The 22,184-nt window shown below is 51.9% G+C and overlaps 1 protein-coding gene across 5 annotated transcripts in view; it reads right to left on the bottom strand.

Annotated features, from left to right (window-relative positions):
* Positions 1–786: 786 nt before the first annotated feature.
* The window catches only part of EBF4 (EBF family member 4), a 50,449-nt gene continuing 29,051 nt past the window's right edge, over positions 787–22,184 (bottom strand). The window contains exons 8-18 of one of the 5 annotated variants that reach the window (XR_014235938.1): positions 10,177–10,258; positions 9,290–9,407; positions 9,057–9,190; positions 8,838–8,964; positions 7,199–7,287; positions 7,004–7,069; positions 6,729–6,906; positions 6,446–6,634; positions 3,149–3,230; positions 1,818–1,893; positions 787–1,579 (exon numbers count right to left, since the gene is read on the bottom strand). Coding sequence is in view for 4 of the 5 variants with exons in the window: in XM_082361433.1 (XP_082217559.1) it covers positions 1,823–1,893; positions 3,149–3,346; positions 6,446–6,634; positions 6,729–6,906; positions 7,004–7,287; positions 8,838–8,964; positions 9,057–9,190; positions 9,290–9,407; positions 10,177–10,258 (1,381 nt within the window). In the remaining variant the exon portion in view is untranslated. Of the gene's footprint in view, positions 1,580–1,817; positions 1,894–3,148; positions 4,784–6,445; positions 6,635–6,728; positions 6,907–7,003; positions 7,288–8,837; positions 8,965–9,056; positions 9,191–9,289; positions 9,408–10,176; positions 10,259–22,184 lie in introns of those variants that run through there. The other 4 variants (XM_082361434.1, XM_082361433.1, XM_082361435.1 and 1 more) reach the window with 4 other exon arrangements.

The raw sequence follows: 22,184 nt of genomic DNA, 5'->3' as shown, positions 1-22,184 counted from the left end.
TTGGCAAGTATTATTTGTCCAGAGGGCTGCAAGGCATGGGCTCATAGGTTGGGGAAGGACAGGTTTCCAGAGGCCAGAGCGAAGGACTGCTGTCGGGAGGAGAGAGAAGGAAGCTTGAGGTCTGGAGTTGGACCCTGGGATCTCTGGACAGTGCATCAAAAAAGTGGCTTCCAGTGTCAGAAAGAACTTTGGGGTCTAGGGAACACGTTTCAGGGGGACAACTGGGATTCATCCTAGAAGTTGGGTAGATGAGCCTGGGAATCTTGCCTTTCTACCACCCATCCTCCCAAACTCTGAGACAGGAGAGCTGGAAAGTGCCTAGGCCTGGGAAGGAGGGAGGAGGTTTGGGTGTCACTTAATCAGGCAATCCTAGCAGCCAAAATTTGCCCCACCCAGCAGCCTCCAGTCAGAAAGGATCTCACTTCTGAGCCTCTGTACATCTGGGTAGTATTTAGTTGGCTCTGTTCTGGTTCCCAGCAATGTCCTTCTGACACCCCCAACTTTGGTCCTGCTCAGACAGCTGGGGGACTGAGTCCTCAGTGCCCAGAATGGGCTCCCAGCCAGAGCTCTCAGGGTTGAGCCCATGTCCTGGGTCTTCCCACCCCTCCCCCAACCCCCCAACTCAGTACAAGAGCAGATATGGGGCAGGGAATACTTGCTCAGTTGAACTCTGATGCTGTTGAAAAAGTCCAAGGTATAAGAAGGCTGTCCAGCAGCACGGTTTAGAGCTGCAGAGCTGCTGAGGAAAGCAGACCCACACCAAGGAAGCACACAAGAGAGGCTGGGTGGCCACCTGCACCTGTGTTTATTGTTTTCTCCAACCTCAGCAGAGCAGAGTATGAGACCAGGGGCAGCTGGACTCGTTCCATGGTTCTATGGGGCAAGCCAGAGTCATCTGTGTGTGGGGCCAGAGTCCATGAGACATCCATTGAGGGCAAGATCCACAACCAGGGGACCTGGCACCTCCTCTTCTGCACCCTTCATGCCCAAAGCCTCCACTGGGATTCATGATGTGGCAAGCATGAGTGCTTAGGGCTCAAAGGGAGTGGGGCAGCCACAGAATCAAGTGGCTGTCAGAAGCTCCATGGGAGCCTAGGCAGGCCTCCTGAGGCTGCTGGGCACCACCCCTTGTCCTGGAGAGTAGTTGGGATGCTGGGATGGTTGAGATGGGTCAGACGCAAACAGGACCTTCCCAGGCCACCTCTCCCTGAGCTCCTTATCATACTCCCCATCCCATGCTCCTGTCACCAGACGCCCTTGGTCTGCACAAGGTCCATCTCTTCCAGAGGAACCGACCCAGCAAGTGAGGTCAGGCATCCAGCACCTCCACAGGATGCTCTCCTAACAAGAGCATCAGCACAGTGCTGGGGCTTCCAACCAGCCTCAAGGGAGGTGAGAGAAGCCTGTGGGACTGAGGGGCCCTTGAGCACAGGGAGGAAGGCCTCTCCCTGTTCAGGCCTGTGGGTTGAGGTCTGCCTGCAGCCCCGGCCCTGCATCTGTCTGTGCTGCCATCCAGGGCATGGGTGTGAATCCTGGAGGGACCACTAGTCCGGGCTCAGTGGGGACAACACCTGTAGACCTGGTGGGGAGAGGAAAAGACGAAGGTCCTGTAGGAAGGCTGGCTGCAAGGGGACAGGAAGCCACTTCTCGCCTCTTGTTCAGCCTGGGCCACTGGGCTGGGCTATGTGGCCCTGACAGCTGTCTAGATGGGCCCTGGAGTGGGAGACATGGACCCCAACTCCCCATCCCTGCTAAAGTCTTTTGGAGAGAGCCCATCCAAGGCCAGGGAGGGAGGCAAGATTCAGCCAGAGACCTACCATAATTAGGAGTACGCCAGGCCCTGAAGCCCCCGAGCTGGAGAGTGGAACTTGTCAGAATCTTCAAAAGGCTGGTCTGCAGTAACCAAGCAGGGGAGCCATAAGCCATGTGTAGTCTGTGCCCCTCTCGACTGGGGGCAGCATGCAGGACATATGGCACTTTTTGAGGGCAGAGCTATCAAGAGCCTTGAAGGTAGTCAGCCACCCCCAGTCCTAGCCTAGGCCCAGCACTGCAGACAGTTAGGTGAGGTGTGCCCCCCAGACCTCTTAGGAGGTACAGCCCCAAGCCCTTGCCCCCCGAGTTTCTTCAATCGAGAGACATGACTCTGGGCTCTTCTTCCCAGCCTGTCTCCTTCAGAGGGCCTGTCTCAAGGTGAGGAAGCAGACGGCCATGTATCAGGACAGCAAAGGAAAGAGGTCAGCCTCCAGGAGTACAGATACCTAATGCAGTGGTAGCAGCATGTCTTCCTCCCACACCCCCATGAAATTCATCACTTCCATCACCCTTGCCTCTTTCTAACCCCCTTCCCATGGTTTGCTGCAGGAGAAACTGGCGGCCTTCTGTCCTTCCTATTCCCTGCATTTTAAGCTCCAGACACACTTAGGTTAAGAAAAATTATCCAAAACTTGGAAACAAGGCTAAATATAACTGTGTTCCACTTTGAATTATCCTAGAGCATCATCTAACAAGCCCACCACAAGAGTCATCTTATTCTAAGGCATGCAACTCTTTTTGACTTGCTATATACACTACTGGTTAGAACCCGGGCTTTTTTAAGTTGAATGTTGACTTGGAGGAGATTGATAAATGGCAAATAACAATCATTTCACTAATGGGCTGCGGGGGGTGTGACCTGGTCTCAATTCCCTATCTGTAAAATGGGGAAGGTGAAGCTGGGCTAAACCTTATCTAAGGTCAGTCCCCCTCCATCCAGCAAGTGACCTGGTCTCTCACCGTGGTGTATGCTATCCTCCAGTGGACATAGGGACGTACAGGTCAAAGGCACGCAGCCCATGGTGGGGTTCTTACAGCTCTGCATGTTGGGTCTTTACTCTGGGCTCAACTGGATGAGGCCTTGAAGTAGTTTCCAGACCTTCTCCAACTGGTATTTTTGTCTCCTTGATGGTCCAGAGTGAGATCGTCCCAAGCTATGAGGCCCAGGGACGTGGGGTCCAGATGGACCTCCTTGAACCCCTGCGGAGCTCCCTCCTCTGCAACCCCCAGGGAGAACTGGTCACCTGGCTTGAAGCTCTTGTGAGATGTGGATGGAGTGGGCTGCGCAGGCCCAGCTGCTCTACCAGGTTCCAGCGAGGCAGCACGGAGCACTCACCTGGAAGCCCCTCTCCGTGGGCTCTGGGGCAGGCCTGGGGTGGGGAGCTGGGTGGGCGCAGCACGGGGGCGAAAGCACTCCTCTGTTTGACAGCGGAGATCATGTTGACAGGCGAGAAGGAGAAGACGCTGGTGGTGGGGGCAGCCGCCGGGAGGGACATGGAGGAGGCAGCGGCCAGCGGGGGGCTAGAGGGCATGACTCCGGGGCGGGGAGGGGCAGGCGCAGCAGGGAAGGCGGTGGGAGACACAACAAGGAGACAGCACCAGAGTGAGCAGCTCGGTTGCTGCCCTGGCATGAGCAGTATGCCCTGTGCGGGCTGCTGACCTGGGTGCCAGGCTCAGCCCTCACTGGGGGCTGTGAGGGTCCTGGAGAGACCAGTACAGGGTAGAGTCTGGAGGCAGGCTGGGAGCCTCTGGGGTTGCGGTCTAGCACTTGCCCTCTTGGGGGTTCTGGAGACCCTTTCTTAGCGTTGGAGATGATAGGGCCAGATGAGGTTAAAAACAAACAAACAAACAAAACCCAAAAAACGAAAGCAAAACCAGAACATCCAACAGAACCAGATACTGAGAGGTGCCTGCAAAGATGAGGGATGAGCAAGAAATGGAACAGGTTAGGATTCCTGCTGAAAACCACTGGGACTCTGAGACACTAAGAAACATTGATGGGCCCTGGGGCATCAAGGTTAGAGTCAAAGGTCAGGGTTCACAGCAGAGCTGGGGCAAGTGGTCAGGGACAAAATTTGGGGGGTACACATAGGCTCCTGTTATAAGGCCCCTCTGTCCAGGATCACAGCTCACACAAGAACCCTTACCCCCCCCTACAAATATGTTCCCCTTACCAATTACACTCCCCCCGACCCCCGACACTTTGTTCTCTTCCAGCTTAATGCAGGTCCTCGTCATCTTCAGCCCTGGTCCTGGAGGCCTCCTGTATCTCCCTCTTCCAGCAGGTCAATTTTAAAGAAAGGTACAGAGATCCAAATCCTCAGCTCTTCCTGTTCTCTAACGCCCTAGCCCCCATGGCTGTGGCTTGCTCTCCTAGGAATAGCCAGGGAGCCTCCTGCACTCAGCCTTTGCCTGCCCCTCCTTCTTGCAGCCTCCTCTCCTGGGGGCTCCTGCCCAGGCCATCTCTGGATTCCCCTTTCTACAACCTCATCTGAACACAATTCCCTGCCTCTCTCTTCTAAAGACCAATAAGACTGTGACTTGAGTGTTGTCCAGGCAGCGGGCAATGGGATGAGGGTGGGGGTTTCCTGAAAGAAAGCAGCAGCCTGAGAAAGCTGCTTTTGGTATCAGAACACTACCCGCCCCCCTTTGGAACAGTGATGCCTTCAACAGCTGCCCCTGTTCCGAATGTACTCAGCCCCATAGATAACCATCTCTTTTTAAGACAATGCTGACTGCTAGCTGATGAGGCCCATGGAGCTCCGTGGAGGGCTTGAAATAAATGCCAGAAAATGTACTGTATCTCTCAAGGCCCAGAGCTCACAGCCGCATTTTGTAGCTTGGGTAGTACTGGGAGTTGTGGTTCAGTCCAGGGCTGCTGGTGGCTGAAGCAGAAGACAGAGGGGAGGTCCGAGCAGACAGCCTCTGGCAGGGACAGTTCCGGAGGTCATTACAGGCACGTCCTGGCAAACTCAATGAGAATGATGCCCACTGGAGCTTCACCACGAAGTGTTGTGCACAAGGGGAGTGGATGGGGACTCGACAGGACAATACCACCAGATGGGACTGACCCTCAGGCCCACCCAGGGTGTCCCCAGTTGATGCTGGAGTGAGGCTTAAGCAGCTGTAGAATTCTTGATCTCCTGGCTGAATGGGAAGACCCCAGGTGGCTGGCTTTTGCCCACTGGGGCAGTGTGTTCCTCCACTGCTGACTGCACTGTGTGTGCAGCGGAGAAGGGGGGCTGGTCTTCCAAACTCCACCAGCTTCGACCTGGGGGGGCACCCTGAGAGAGGTGGTAAGAATACTGTCCAGAACTGAAGGGAAGTAGGAGCAGTGGAGCCTGGCCTGAGCAAAGGGGAGACAGGAGTCTTGGTGGGGACACTGGAGGGTCATGGTCTGTGTGGACACCAGCAACATGGGGCTTCTGGTCCCACACATTGAGCCCAGGCCAGAGGGAGAGAGCCAGACTCAAACCCACAGCCAAAAAGAGCAGTACTCAGGATGTAGGCCATGGGAAGGAAGGCTAGGCAGGTGCCAGATATGTTGGTCATCAGCAATAGCAAACATATGACAGGGGACAGGGGACAGGCGAAGGAATGGCAGGAAAAGCCTTCTTGGCCAGGACTCAAGGTGCAATCTCTCTTACAATTGATGGGGGAGGCTCCTTGTAGGTGAGCAGGGGTGGAGCTATCCCCCAAGCTGGGTGCTTTACAAACATGTCTGCTGAATAGCTAAGCTATAACAACCTGTAGACAGGCTGTTCTGGAACTTGCTGTTGGAAGGAGGGACTTGAGGGCAGTGCATGGTAAAAGCATAAACGCCCTGTCGCCCATCCACCCAGCTCTGAGCTGCCCATCCCAAGAAACCAGACAGAAGACAGTTAATGCCCACAGCCAGTGCTGGGATGCAAATTCACACACTCTTTCTGAACTGCATCTGGGCCCTTTATGCACAGTGGCACATTCAGGTCTGAGAACAACCCTAGGCAACAGGTGGTACTGATCCGGTTTTACAGAGAAGAAACTGAAGTAAAGTAACTTGCTGAATGTCAGACAGCTCCTGATTTGGACAATCAAACTGTGAATCCAGGTGTCTGACTACACAGAATTCTTGCTCTGCCCAACCAGATTGCTGGGAGCCACGTCTTCCCTCCTCAGGCCCCTGCCTCTCCTGGGGGGCGTGGGGCCAGGTGGAAACCTACTTTTCTTGGGCCCTGAGTTCCCTCAGGCTTCCGGCAGGGGGCACCAGCCCTCCTCCTGAAGTCCTGGCATAAGATGGAAAGGCTGGCGGTCCACTAGGTTTAAGCAGGATGTCCCCGTGTTAAAGCTCGTTTCAGTAGGAGGGGAAGGCTAGAAGCGATGTGCACAACTGCTGTCAGCAAAGAGAACTAAAAGTGCAAGAAGTGCCCCGGCACCGGGGTTGAGGGCTGGGTCTCCAAGGGCAGAGAGAGAGAGGTCGAACACAGAGAGAGCTGCCCTTGCCTCTGAGGGCAAGGCCAGGGTCGGTGCTCATGCGACAGGTGACAGGAGCTCCCCCCACCCCTCATAGGCTAGGAAGGAGCTGGGCTGAGACCCATTCTGCTCCCCGGGGCCTGGTCCCTTCCCCCCTCCCCGGGGGGCAGGGGACACTCACTGGCGAAGGGCGATGTGGCCGTGGAGCCACTGAGGAAGCTGGGGGACGCGGGCACACCGAGGCCGGCCACGCCCGGTGCCCCGTAGCCGCCGAGGCCAGCTCCGAGGCCGCCGCCGTAGCCACTCTGCTGCGAGCCCGGGCTGGGCGCGAACCCGCGGGGGGACGCACTGCCGCAGCTGCGCGCGTAGCCTGCGAAAGAGCGGCCGTCAGGGGCGCGCGCCGGCAGGGAAGGGGCAGTCCGAGCTGCGCCGGCGGCTGGGAGGGCGAGGGCGGCGGGACGCACCCGGCTCCGGCCCTGGCGTGGCGTCCCCGACGGCAATGGCCAGCGGGCTGCTGAAGGCGTTGATGCCCACGACGGCGGGGTGCGGGTGGCTGGGGGCCAGGGGTCCGAGCGGCGCGGGCGCGCGGGGGGCGCTGTACAGAGCCTCGGCCACGTCTGCTGCGCGCTTCAGGAGGAGCTCCTGCGAAGACAAGAGCGGGCACGGCCGGGGCAGCCGCGGGCACCGGGAAGCGGGCAGCCCCGGGCCCGGCGCGGGGAGGCGGGCGGAGGCGCCATACCTGGTTGCCGCCGGGCACTCCGTACAGGGCCTCCGCCAAGTCGGCCGCCCGCTTCAGCAGCACTTCCTGGGGGCAAGGAGGAAAACATCCGGACGGAGGGGCGGCCCCGGGGGCGGCAGAGGGGCCGGGAGCCGCCTCTTCTCCCCTCGGCCACCGGACACCCTTCTCCCCGCCCCGCCCCGCCCCTCTGAGTACCTTGGGCAGCCTCTCGGGGTCTCCGGGGTGTCTGGGAATGACTTTCTGTAGCCTCTGGAATCCGTAGTCAATGGTGGGCTCATTCAGGGCTGGGGAGAGGGGCGGTGTTTGGAGGACGCCCCTCCCGGCACGGCGCCGGAACAGGACCAAGCCCGCCAGCAACCAGTCCGGGAGCCTTGCTGCAGACCTCCTCCAAGGCCAGCCCAAGCCTCTCGGAAAACTCCGGGCACACGGGTCAGCGAGGCTCGGGAAGTTTCCTCAGTTCCTTTCTTGCTCATTCATTCAACAAATGTTTACTGAGCCAGGCCCTGTGCCAGCTGCTTGGCATTAACACACATGCACTATACGATCCCATTTGTGATTAGAAAAAACGCAACTGTATATATATTAGCTTCAGTATTCATAGGAGCAGGGCTGGAAAGTTTTGTCTGCATTTGGTCTTATCAGGAGTGAATTATTTATTATAAAAAAAGTAAAAAAAACCCCAACAGTCTTCATGTATCACAGCTCTGGTGGACTCTCAGCGGCGCCTGACCGTTAGGGGTATGCCTGTGTCCCAGGAACGGGCTGGCCCACACCCAGGGCTCTGGGGAGGATGCTGCAACCTCCTGACCTGGCTCCCGAAGCCCTCCTCCTCCTCCTCCTCCTCCTCCTCACCTCCTCCTGTAGCTTGGCCCCGACCTATCTTACCAGCCTCAAAGCCCTACCTACCTTCTCCACCTCCAACTCTAGATTTAGTGAATTTCCTTTAGTTTCCCCTAAAACGTAAGGCACTCCTTCACCGGTCTTCGTACTTGCCATTCCTTCTCCCGGGATGCCTTTTCCTCCTCATCTCTACCTCCTTATTCACCCCTCTGGTTCCAGCTTAGCAGTTTAGTCCACACTCGTGCCTGGAGGTTTTCTCTGACAACCACTAGCTCCTCCATTGTGTAACTCTACCCACCCCACGCTGTGTTCCCTGTGTTCCCCCCTCACTCTTATACTGGAGCTCTAAGACAGTAAGTAGGGTCACTACTGAGTGTCCAGTGCCCCTTGAAGGGCTTGGTGAATGTCTGTTAGGTGGGGTGGGGGAATGGGGAGAAGCGCCAGATGGTGGAGGTGGAGAGGATACGGGCTAGTGGTCAGATAGACCTGGGAAGGGGGATGAAGCCACATCTTCAGGAGTAGCTTACACTCCTGTCTTGTGTTAACTTCTCGCCCTGGCTTCGTGCAAGGTGTGTGTGTGTGTGTTCGTGTGCATGCAAAGTGAAGCCTGCGGTGGCTTGGGGGAACCAAGAGAACCGGGAAGATTTGGGGAGCAGCAAGCTATTTGGGGGCATCTTTGAAATAAATCTCCCTGTGGAGATGTTCTAGGCACTGGGGAGTGCAGAAGGTGAAGGGGGTGGGGGGAGTTGCTCTGGAGAATGCCCGAGGCAGAGAGAATGTCCGGGCAGGGCGTCTGAGGAGGTGGAGGCCAGGGAAGGAAACAGAAGCACAGGGAAAGAAGGTCCAGAGAGGAGGTGTCCTGGGATGTGGGGTGAGTGCCAGCAGGGGCTTAGGGGACCTGGCTATTCGCTGACTCCTACGTCAGGGCTGGTGTGTGCGGCGTGGGGCTCCATCCCACAACCCTGGGCCTCCCTTCACCCCCCTGACTCCTTACCTGTGTAGACAAAGCGGCCAGGGGCTCCCTTGCAAAATTGCTTGGACTTGTAGGACAGGGTCACCTCCACCACCCCAGGGATGTGCCGTGGGGGCGTCTGCACCCGTATGGCGTGGGGCGTGATGAGCTGCGAGGGGAGAGGGGAGGCCTGCGGGTTCTGACCCGGCGAGGGCAGGGTCCAGCCCCAGGCTGGGAGGGAGACCGGCGGGAGCGGCCCACCTCACTCCACACGAGCACGTTCCCAAACACGACCTGCAACCCGTCGAAGAAGTTGTCGCCGATGACAATGACGGTGGCGCCGCCCGTGGTCCAGCCCTCCCCGGGACTGATGGCCTTGATGCAGGGGGTGGCAGCTGGGAGGCAGGAGAGGAGCCAGGTCAGGGGCCCATGCCAAGGTGGGGACTGGGGCTGGCTGGGCCCGCGGCAGCTAGGGCTGGCCTGGGGGTCCTGACCTTCGGAGGGGTCCAGGCGGCGCGCCCTGCGGCCATGCTTGGAGTTGTTGTGCACAAACATGTTGTCGGACACGGCCAGCACGTGTCCGTCCACGCTCACCGTTGTGGATACCACCACCTGTGGGGAGAGCCAAGGCCAGCCTGGCTGGGGCTTCCAGTAAGGGACTGCTGGGGGGCACTGGCAACTTGAGGCCAGTGGCTGGATACTGTAGTTCAGGGTCACTGGCATGGGGAAGTGCTTCAGCCCCTCTGGAGCTGAGCTGGTGGAAGGGGGACCAACTGGGTTAGGTGACACTCTCAGATGCACAATCTCTGGCTGCCCAGGGGAACTGACCTCCAGGAGCTAGAAAAATCAAAAGCCCTGAAAAAAAATCTCTGGATCCTTGGGCAGAGTGGCAACTGTTTTTGCAACCACATGTACCACAGGCTGTACCCCTAGCGCTCCAAGGCAGGAATGGGTCTTAGGCAAGTGGGAGTGAGCGTTTTGATGGCGGGGGGAGCATCGGCCTGAGAGCCCATCAGCAGGAGCCCCCACTCTTGGGAGGAAATTGGGGCTACCTCCTTCTCCCCCCTACCCTTCACTGGGAGGGGTGTGCAGGTTGGGGATGTGCTAAGGGCAGCTGCTCTCTGCTTCATGCTATGCAAATTAGCTGGGTTGTTAATCATGTAAAAATGTCACAATTAGCATCTCCTTAAGTGGGACTCTAATGAAGCCTCCCTTGGCAGCCAGCTTAAGTTGAGACAGAGCTGCCCCACCCCCAGCAAGCACCAGGCTCCAAAGCACTGGTCTGCACAGGGGTCTGCCCCTGCGGCCTTTCTCAGGGTGGCAGGGCCGCCCCATCAGGAAAGGGCAGGTTTACAGGGGAGAACTCTCTCCTCAGACCCACCTGGAAGCGGCGCATGTCCCGGGGATTCCCCGCATTCTTTAGGCAGTTCTGGTTGCATTTGAGGAAGAACTTGAGGAAGAACCTGAAACAGTGTGGTCGGTGGGCTCAAGGGTCTGGGGGTTCTAGAAACGGATGAAGATCCAACTGCTTCCTGCCATGCCCTCTCCCAGCAGGGTGACTTCCCCTGTGCCTGCTCACACGAGGCACATACCCCATATTCCCATCTTAAGCTGCATACACACAGGGTACATGTGACACATTCAGTAGACCTGTCCCAACGACAACTTCCCTATACAGAAAATCCCCCACCTCCACAGTGTACAGATCACACAGTGCTTAATCTCACAAAGTATATACTTATCACATCTGTACACAGTATATTCATCCTAGAGAATACATCCATTATATATACTATATATACCTAGTACTCATGAATTATTATATACACCATATGTAGCAGGTACTCCCACTTACCTGTAAACTTAACCCACACCATGTATGTTTGTCATAGTATATGCCCATCACACACACAGCGCATCCATCACACACACAGCGCATCCATATCACATAGTGTATCCTTCCCCCAGAGTATACCTATCAGCCACAAGATGTTTACTTACAATAGTATACCCATTATATCCACACTGTATATGCCTTATATACTACTACTCACAAGATACAGCCATCACACATAATGTAGACCCACCACACTCAGGGTATACCTTCACAGAAGCATACACAATATGTACTCCACATCAGGTTGGACTCATCACGCACATGTGGTACGCTAATCACACAGAGTCTATACCATCATGCACAGTGTGTGCCCATCCTACATAGTATATGCACAGAAAGAATATGAGTACATGCATTAGTGCACCATTTTTATGTTGTATATGATTACCCAGAATATAGTCATTGCAAATACTGTACCGTCATTACGGTACAATATAATGTACTGTATGTACAGATCCCCCCTTCCTCCTTTACAAGCACGTCCCCCCTACAACAAATCCCTCTCACACACAATAGACTCCCTGCCCCGGCACATCTCCCGCAAACAGATCTCCCTCATACATATTCTATATCCCTTATACACATAGCAAAAACCTAACCACATGGAGCATATAGCCGTCATACACACATGGTGTACCTGTCAGACACACCGTACAGATACACAGTGAATACCTTCTTTTTCACATACAGTAATTAGAAAAAAGCACAGTATATGCAGCGATGTGACTGCTTTTTAGACAACACATGAGAACTTGATCCTCCAGTCCTTCCGGGCAGTTGACGGGGATGGTGAGGCCTTGGTCCTGCCATACCCTCGTGAGGTAACCATGGATAATACTCTGGATTTGTACTCTTCGTAAACTCAGGATACTATCAGTAATCTGCCTTCACCCCTACAGGACTCTGTGAGTATCCGGGAAGATGCCCTTTACAAACTGTAGTGTGCTGGGTTAAAGTCTGTGGGGGTCCTGGAGCATGGCACAGCCTCCTGGGCCGCTCTATGAGCTCCTCCAGCAGCTGCCTGTTTATCAGCCCCCTGGTCTTGAACTCCAGATATGTACATCCATTTAACTCATCAGAGTTGCCTCCAAACTCTACGAACATGAAATCAGATTTATTACAAGCTCTGAAGGCTTAGTCCCCAAAGAGGAGGTCCCCAAGTTCTGGGAGGGGTGGGCACCACTCCTGGACAGAGGTGTCCTAAGGGGGCCGTCCCTCATTGGGAGCTGGCAGCAGTCACTTTCCTGGAGATGTATCTCCCCTTGCACCCTGCCTGTGACCCCCTCAGCCCCTGTCATATTCCCCCACACAATGGGCACCCTTCTGGGAACCCTTTTTAGTTCCCTTTCCATAGAGACATTACATCAGCATGCATTTTCATCCATAGTGGACACCACACAAAGGATACTTTCATGTAGTGTAGACCTTCTATACACCCCGCGCAGAGCATTTGGAGGTGCAGACACCTCATGTGACCCCAAAAATGGCACACCCGTGTAGACACCACACACGTGCCCTCTGTACCCAACCCCACTCCCAAACCTACAGAACCCTGGGATGTGGCTGGAGATGAGGGCTTTCCAGGCACTGCCTCACTGTGTGGCCTGGGGTAAATCCTTTCACATCTCTGGGATCCTTCCTTATTCATGAACCAGGAGAGTAGCAATTGATGCTTGCTGAGGTCCCTTCCGATCCTGTCTTCATTTCAGCCTCCCAAAGCCTCAGGCTGCTGTTTCCTGCAGGATCCTGGCTCCCCCTGGGGGGGCCCCCTTGTCATCCCCTCCTGCAGCCCTTGCCTGGCAGGTCTCCTACCCTCTCCCTTCCCAGTACAGGTTGCATCTGTCCTTTGGGTCCACACCAATTCTCACCCCTGTCTGGCCAACCACTTCTGGCCCTTCTAGGCTTTGGAGACCACCCCTCCCTGAGAACCTCAGGGCCCTGCCAGTACCTCCATCTATGCAGGCCTGTCCTGGGACATTTCAGTTTCTGAGCCTCGTTGGCATTATCTGCAGAGTGGTGTTGAGTAAAAAGCAGCCACACAAGGCCTAGGCCCTCTGTGGGGGATACTGAGGGTCAGTCCTCTTTTTCTTTCTCCCTGAGCCTCCAGCTCAGAGCTGCACACAGTCAATGCCATCAGTGGCGGAAGAAGGGTGGATGAAATCTCACCCACCACCAGATGGTAGTCGGTGAGGCTGTGTCCAGCCGGCACCCATCCAGTCAGAGGCCAAGCCGATGCTAACACTGCAGACAGCCTGCAGCCCTACCACCAGTCTCAGGGTTGTTAAGCAAAATCATCTACAACTTGAAAATAAGGCAAAAAGATGACAGTGAGTCCTTTCAAAGTCATTCTGGAACAGTGGTTTTCAAAGTGTGGTGTCCAGACCAGCAGCATCAGCATCACCTGGGAACTTGCTGGAAATGCAGAATCTCAGGCCCCACCGCAGACCACTGAATCAGAAACTCCTGGGGTGGGACTCAGCCATCTGTGTTTTCATAAGCCCTCCAGGTAATTCCGATGCACCCTGAGGTTTGAGAACCACTGTTTTACAGCGGCACTATCCAATATGGCAGCCACCAGCCCCGAGTGGCACTGAGCACTTGAGATATGGTTAGTCTGAATTGCTGTAAGTGTAAAATACATACTGAATTTCAAACACTTAGGAAAAAAGGAATGTAAAAATATCTCATTAGTAATTTTTTGGTGTTGATCACATGCTGAAATAATATTTTGGATATCTTGGGTTAAATAAAATATATGATTACAATTAATTTTACCAGTTTCTTTTTGTTTTTTAAAATGTGGCTACTAGAAAATTTTAAATGACAAATGTATAATGGCTTACATCATACTTATATTGGACAGTGCTGTTCCAGAGTATTACGTTGACAAAGCCACCTAAGAGTTAGTTGATTCTGTAGAAGAAAAAACTTTGACTAATATTTGCTATTAATTGGGGCCAGACTCTATAAAGTTAGGTGCTGATTTGCAGAAAACTGATAAGGTGCAAATGATTTTTGTTGGGAGAAATAAATAACTTCTGTTTGGTAGAGAAATGAGCCCTAAAGCTTATAATTTTATTGTCCTATGGACATTAACTAGCTTTGTGTCTAACTTGGCAATCTTATTCAAGTATTTTTCACATATCCTGTTTTCTCTCCCTCCCTCCCTCCTTCTCTCTCTTCTCAACTCTTTCCTCAACTGTCTGTATCAGTTTCTCTTAGCCTTCTTTGAACCAGCTTTGTCATCCTGCTGATTCCTTCATTAATAAGTTACAGAAAACCTCAACACACGCTCAGTAATAATTTGTATGAGAATCAGATTTCTAACATTTTGAATATTATGCTTTAACAAGGGTGACTAGCACCCAAAGGGTCCTGTCTTCCAAGATTAGTCTTGAAATTTTGCAGCACATGGCCTGGAGCTGGGGGATTTCCGTTCTGGTCTAGGAGAACCGGAAGTAGTGCCCAGACCTCTCACTCCTCCCAACAGTGCCTGGCTACCCTCAGCCTTGGAAAGGGGGCTCTGGGCCCTCCTTTCCCCACCACTGGGAGACAGACACACCATCCACACCCCCGGAAGCTGGAAGGCCAGGGTGGGAAAATAACATGAGGACAGCCCAGGAAACTTCTCCACAGGCTGGCACCATGGGGTGACAATTTGTTCCACCCTGGGGGGTGGAGGAGGAACCAGAGCAGTCCGTGAAGGATGAGAATGGTGTCGGGAAGAGGAAGGAGGGACAGCAGACCCTTCAAGCCATGTCTGTGCAGAGGACAGATGTGGAGGCTGGGAAGTGGAGAGGGTCAGGTAACCCAGTGGGAAGGGGAGCTATAGGAGGACACCCTACAGGGACCTAAGGCAGGAAGGGATGTGCACTTTGTTGAGGGCCTGTAAAATCCTGCTTTTCACCAGGGAAGCACCCCCCCACCCCCCAAACCAGGATGAGCCCCAGTGCCAGTGTTTTTGAGCATCTCCGCTCCCACCACCTAGGGGCTGGAAGAGAGCCTGGGGAAGCCCCTTTTCCCTGGCTATGATGGGCCACAGCCCCCAGAGTTGGCTGACCTGAGGGTGAGCATTTTAGGATGCCCCCTGGGTTGGGGCAAGGACCTGTGCCCAGTGCCATCCCTATTGTGGCCTTAAGGTTCTCTGGGGGCACAGACGCCTCATCTGGGCCTCATAGAAAGGTCGAGTGCTAGAAGCTGCCATTAGAATTACTAGAAGAAACCACCATAAATATAAGCATGAATTATAAATAAAATGCAAAACTATGCAAAAAATTTTTTTAAGTGATCCAAGTCTAATCTATTGAGCACTTAGCAAGTGCCTGGAACTCTGCTGAGCCTACCACTTGCATTATCTTATTTAATCCTCTCATAATCCCGAGGTGGTGTGGTGTAGGTCTGCAATCATTCCCACTCTACTGATGAGAAAACCAAGGATCAGCAAGGATAAGCTACAAAGTCACAGTAGATGCCAAAGTCAGGATATGAATTTGGGACTTTATGAACCACTGATACTGACAAGAGTCATGGAAAAGTCCCTGTAAGTGGGGTTTTAGAGTCCAACCCTGCCCCAGCCACGAGGCTGCCGATGCAGGACAGTGCAGCAAGCCTTCCTTCAAAATCAGCCCTGAGAGGCAGGTTGTGCAGGGACCAGATTAGCCATTTCATGGGGATTTCCTCAAGGTTACAAATTCATCAGAGGTGCAAAGGAGAGACTCATGTCCTAGTTTGGGGCCTTTGGCTATTGTGACAGCTGCTCTCAGTCTGAGAAGATTTTCAGGATTAAAGATCAGAACTTTAAGATGAGTCAAGAGTTGATCATTGTTGAAATTCAGTCAGGGAGAGATGTGGTTCTTTATTGTATTCTGCCTATATGTTCAACATTCTTTATAATAAAAAGTTCAATAAATAAAAGACCAGATGAAGAGCTGTGAACAGTGGTCATCCAGCTAATAAAGCATGTAAAAGGTGGAAGTTATGCATCACAACTCTGATGCCTATGATATAAGTGAAAGATAAGAGCAGTTCACCCACACACCTACCTTGCCACATCCTGAACTTAGTCTAGCTTTCCTAATCATTTCTATAAATGCTTTTTATTCCTCCCTGTAAACACAACTCAAGATGAAATTAAAATGAACTTTCCTTGTCAATGGAATATTCCATACCAAAGAAGCAAATGCTGGATTGAATATGACTCAAGTGCAAACATGTGACTTGCACATAACTTCTCAGGTGTGACACCATTGCACAAGGAAAGCTCCCCTCACACAGTGCTTTACACGAGAGACACTCAATACATAAGGAAAATGTGGAGGTGATTGATGTGAGTCCACTGTTAAACTCTGGGTTCTCAGGGGGTGGAGAGCAGAGTGGGATGGAGCTGCTCTTTGGAAGGCTGTGTCCAGGTATCATGGTGTCCAGGTGCCTGCCTGGGTTCCCCCACTCGCAGCTCCTGTGAGTGTTGGCTATTAAAGGGCTCACAGCTGGGGAATACCCTGGCGGTCCAGTGGTTAGGACTCTGCCCTTTCACTGAGGGGGCCTGGTTTCAATCCCTGGTCGGGGGAACCAAGATCCTGCAAGCTGCGTGGTGTAGCTAAATAAATGAATAAATAAATAAATAAATGGCTCACAGCTGCCCCCACTACTCGAGAATTATCCTCAGCCAGAAGCATATGCTCCTCACCAGCAGCCCACAACCAAAGAAAGACTGACATCACAAGGAGGACCAACTCTTAGTACTATTCATACTCAGAACTCCCCAAAGGATCAGGCTGATGCTAGACTCCAGCTGAGACTGTCTCCTTGCTAAGTTGCTTCTCCTGCCCGCTCCTGCTTCCCTCACTCCTTTTCTCCCTAGAGCTCTCCTCCAATAAATCACTTTCACAAGAATCCCCATCTCCAGCTCTGTTTCTAGGAATCTCATCCTAAAAAATCAGGGCACAGAACTTTCACCAGCTTTTCCCTCCCTACATCCCTCTGAGATACTTACTTAGAGCTAAAATTATGTTTGCGCTTCCAAAGAGAAAGCTGTTAGGAACTGAAAGAGCTGGGCTGAGCCCAAGGATGCTTGCAGCTACAGGACTGTCAGAAGCAAGGAAACGGAAATCTAGATCACAAATGCTGTCTGATAGAACTTTTCCAAAAATGATATCCACTAGCCACAGGTAGATTTTTTTTCCATTTTATTTTATTTTTAAAAATTGGTTATTTTTTAAAATTAATTTTTATTGGAGTATAGTTTCTTCACAATGTTGTGTTAGTCTCTGTCGTACAGCAAAGTGAATCAGTTATACATATACATATATCCACTCTTTTTTAGATTCCCTTCCCATTTAGGTCACCACAAGCACTGAGTAGAGTTCCCTGTGCACATGTGGCTTTTGAGCACTTGAAATGTGGCTAGTGTGACTGAGAAACTAAAATTTCAATTTTTTTTTTTTTTTTTGCCGTGACACACGGCTTGTGAGATCTTATTTCCTTGAGCAGGGATCGAACCCAGGCCCTCCGCAGTGGAAGCACAGAGTCCTAACCACTACATCACCAGGGAACTCCCTCAATTTTATTTCATTTTAATTAATTTAAACTTAAATAGTCATATGTGGCTCATAGGCACCCTATCAGACAGTATAGACCTAGAAAGAGGAAGTGGTGCAAGAGATACACGGGTTGGAGCAGGTGTTCAAAGGAAGTGTCCTATGAAGGCTTTGGAAGAGAAAGCAGATTGAGAGCAAAGGGCAGAGTCAAACTAGAACTTTATTTCCAAGTGCAAAGTTGGCAAAGCAGCCTGCGGTGGGGAAGTGGGGAGGGGGTCCTCCTAATTTTCACCCCAAAGGGCCTCGCCTTTGGGCTCATGAGCCTCAGAAGAAATGCAACATCTGGGACAGGGTCTGTGCTCTCCACTGTTTTCATTGTCTGCTGTTCTCTGCCCCCAGCTCAAGGACAGAGGAGGATACAGATTGCTGGACCATTCACTCACTCAACACATCCATTAAAAAAGATGTATTAAACACCTTTTATGTGTCAGGCAGTAGAATCTAGAGGTGAAAAAGATCTTAAGGAAATGACAATCCAGCAAGAAAGACAAAAACTCAAAGTACAACCAGGAAGATAGAATGGTGGGCACGGCAGGATAACTGGCCAATCTGCGGCAGCCACTCTGGCTGGGAGAGGTGGAAGGAGTCCTAGAAGTCGCATGTGATCTTGGGCATTTTGGGTCTTAGAGGACTCGGGGCTTTTTTCCTTGAAGAGAAATAGGATGCAGGAGCCCTCCATGCAAAAGGAATAACAGTCCTGCCAAGAGGTAGGTGGTATGCATGGTGCCCAGTGGGCCTGACAAGACTGAGAAGGGCAGCTATGGACCAGAGCTCTTGGGGGATTGGCACCAAAACATGCAGAATTTGGACCCTGTGGGTGATGGAGAGTCAGCAGGAGGTGCCTTATATTGGCTGTGTCATTTGGAAGAGTCATTTTGCTTCCAAGGAGAGCCAGGCACCAAAGGGCCTAGGCCAGGGAAAGGATGGTGAATGAGGAGGTTGATGTGATAGTCTAAGCCCAAGTGGGGGTGGCCACAGTGGCGGTGGCGCATGCTACTTCCTGGCCTTGGCCTGGGGCAACAGCTAAGGCTGAGTATCCCTAGGGCCATAGCCCCCTGCCAGGCCTGGACCTGGCCTCCCTACCATGATCCCCACTTGGGGCAGAGGTGGCTGCAGTGCAGATGGGCTGGGGGACTATAAATAGCTGGGGCGCATACATTAGCATGCCAATGCACCCGCACCCCATCCTCTATGCTAATGGCCCACCATGCGCCTGAACACCTTCTGTTCCCCTGCATGCATTTGCATGCACAATTAGCATAATCTTGTATAATTAATGAACAGCGTCAATTTTAGCTCCTAAGTAATTTGATTAACATGTTGATAGGGCACTTACTAGGCTCTCCAAACCTCAGGGCTGGGCATGGGCCTGAGGAGAGGGGGAGAGGAGGTGGAGAGACTGCTAAGGGGCCCCCAGCTGCCCATGAAGAGTGGTGGTGATTCTACTTTCCCTTAATGGGGCCTGAGGGGAGGGAAGAAGGGGTGAAGGGGCTGTTAATGGGAGGTCTCTGGGCACCCCATGTGGAGTGTCAGGGACAGGCTGGAGCAGTGGGTCACATGAGCATGAAGCCTGTTTATTCCTGTGTGGACACAGACATACACATACACCCCTTGCACATCCCCCAGCCTGGGGAATCTTCTGTGAATGCAGAATATTGGATTCCATGGGAAGAACAGAACAGGAGGAGGGATTGAGAAAAAGTAGGAGGGCTGGGCGATGGGGGATGGATGGGCAGATGGAAGCCACAGAGAAGTATGGTGTGCTTGTGAGTGACTTAGGGATGTAAAGGGGAAGGTGGGGTCCCAAGACTGAAGGGAAGAAGAAGTCGTGTGTTCCTCTGGCCTTGGGTGGGTGAGCCAGGCTCCAAAGAACAGAGACCCTAGCACTTCCTATTTATGAATCATGTGAGGAAGAGGTGGGGGGTTGGCAAGCTTCCACAATGTGCCAAGCAACCCAGGGCAGAGAGAATAGACAGAAGGTTGAATGTTGCCCCTATCCTATTAGAGAAGGACCCATTCCCAGCTCAGACCTCCCAGGGCCCCTGGCAGAGGCTCACATTCCTCTCCTGCTCATCTGTGTGCTCAGAGTCAGGAAGTACTTCTCTGGCTCTAACTAAACTTCCCTGCTACTGTCTAGGCTCAGTTGTACTTACCCTCAAAGAGGATCAGTTGGGGTGAGGGTAGGATGGGGGATGAAATAATATTGTGGCAGGCACTATGCTGGCACCGCATAAATACATCTTACCTAACTTTACAACATCCCTACCATCTGAGGTCAGCTTCTTTTGACAAATGAGGAGACTGAGGCTGAAGGAGGTGAGACCTTGCTCTGAGTCATATGACGAGACAGTCCAGGTTGGCACAAGTCCCCCAGCACTGACTAGCCCTTTATAGAGAGAATTTATCATTCAAATTGCAGACAGTTCATTCACTAGCCATGTCCCACTCCACCTATTACAGTCCCCAGGCCTCTTCATGCCTGCACTCCCTCTCTCTTTCAATATCCTTTGGGGGCATTAACCACGGCTCTACTCCTGCCTCAGCACGTGGGCCACTCTGACCCCAGTTGCCCAGATGTCCTCCCATAAGTCCTTGCTCTGAATTAAGGGTGGCTTGGGGACCCTTGTCCTTGTGACTGGCATCCAGTCCACATGACTCCCAGGGTACATGGGGGAATTTCTTATTAACCCCTTCTGCATCTCCTTCCATCAAATGCATCTAGCTCTGAAAAGGCTGGAGTGGGGAAGGAAGTGCAGTTCATTCTGTAGGCAAGAGGGAAAACCTCAGTCCCACTTCAGCACTGACCCAGCAGGGAGGTTATAGGACCTCAGTTTCCCCAAGGGGAATTGCCAGAATGGGCCCTAGACACAAGGCTGTGTTTGCAGCATCAGTGTGGGAGCCAAGAGACCCTACTGGAAAGCATAGAAGGAGACAGATGCTACTGTGAGCTTGTCTTGTGGCTGCAGAGAAAAAGAGTGAATGTTACATTGACCACTGGGTTAGGAAGAGAGGCTGATTCTTTCACAGCTCCCACAACCCCTTCTCATCAAATTGCATTTGTCAGGTTGTACCTGACCTATGCATTGGGGTCTAAGTTTGCCCACAACGGGGTAGACTACAGCTTACCTCTGCCAAGTGGCTCAGACATGACCTGTTTCAACAGTGTCACTGTACAACATCCACTGTTCACCAGACACAACTACATGCCAGGGAGTATCCATAGCCCACAGTGCCTGTCCAACTGCAGGAGCCAGAGGAGGAGAGCTGTGGGCCTCCCATGGGAGGACATCTTCCCCATTCACTCCTATACCACAGTCATCCTGGCCAATCAAGTAAATACTTAGTCTTAGAGCTGTGACATCCAATAAGGTAGCCATATGTAGTTATTTAAGTTTGAATTAATTAAAATTAACTAAAATTTAAAATTCAATTCCTCAGCCACAGTAGCTACATTTCAAATGCCCAGTAGGTACATGTGGCTACTGACTACCATATTGGTCAGTGAAGCACATTTCCATCATTGCAGGAAATTCTTTTCCATAGTGTTGTCTTAAAGCCTTATATTCTCTAGTTCCTCTTATCATTATGTAAAGGCTTATGTAATTACGTTTTGTCTCTTCAACTGCTCTGTAAGCTTTCAGAGGGCAGGAATCATTGCTTAAACTTCTCTATCTTTTCCCAAGCATCTATCATAGTGCCTGACACACAGCAGGTGCTCATTGATTCATAATTACTATGACAGGATGAATGCTGTATCAAAGCCCCCAAATAGAACTTTGAGAATTGCAGAGCAAGGATCTTTGAAAATCTGTTCCTCCATAAAGCAACAGGAACATAGGCAAAAACTGTCAGAATCAAATTTTTCAGAACTCTGAAAATTAACAAAAGGTTTACAACAATCCAAGGGGCGTTTATTCAAGAAAAATGGCTGAATCTTAGTAAAAACAGAGAATTTTGCAGTGGTTTTTGTTTTGTTTTGTTTTGTTTTTTGGCCATGTTTCACTGCTTGTGGAATCTTACTTCCCCAGCGAGGGATTGAACCTGCACCCCCTGCAGTGGTAGTGTGGAGTTCTAACCACTGGACTGCCAGGGAATTCCCTGCAGTGTTTTAATTTGCCCTATTCCCAGCTCTGCAGTAGACTTGCAACCATGGTAGTTGTAAAAACTAGCAGCCTAGTAGCCACTAAAAGGGACAGATTGGATTTGGAACTTCTCAACAAGTTGTATTCCCAGACAATTGTCACTATTTGATCTGTCTGGCAGTTTCCTGACAGCCCTATTTTCAGGACTTGTTATTTGACCTGACTTAGAACTTGCTTAGTGGGAAAAACCCTACTCTCAGGGTGTTTGTTGAAAACAACCTGTAGCAATTGTTGAACACTGCTGTTACTTGAGACAATGATACTGGTTGAGGCAAATGAGAGCCTGGCCAAAAAACTTTAAAGGAAAAAGTGGGAATGAGATGTTCATAGGGGGCTCTGAAAAGCTCTTATATATTCCTGGATATCTAAAAGGCCATGTGTATGTGCAGGGAAGAGAACATGTCCAGGAAAGGTCTCCGAAGGCCCTAGTCTCTCATCTCTGGCTGACCCTGAAACCCTGCACAAACAGGAAGTAAAGGTTAAGGCAAAGTTGTAAATTGCTGGAGCATTGAAGGCATGCCCCAACACACACACAGAAACTTTTGGCAAGGGCTGAAGACTTATTGGTTCAAAGCATTTAAGGAAATGCCTGTCCAATCATGAGCTGACCACTAACCTAACTGAACAGAAACTTCTGTGGCCACACATGACAGAAAATATAGACTCTATATAATCAGTCCAGGAAAGTCACTAAACAAACAAACAGCAACAGCAACAAACACTGGGAAGGGGGATATGATATGAAGAGTTACCA

Source organism: Balaenoptera borealis, assembly GCF_965194805.1.
Source record: "Balaenoptera borealis genome assembly, chromosome: 16".
Classification (NCBI taxonomy): Eukaryota; Metazoa; Chordata; class Mammalia; order Artiodactyla; family Balaenopteridae; genus Balaenoptera; species Balaenoptera borealis.
The sequence above is the reverse complement of the archived record's forward strand: the minus strand, read 5'-3'. Positions and strand labels throughout refer to the sequence as shown.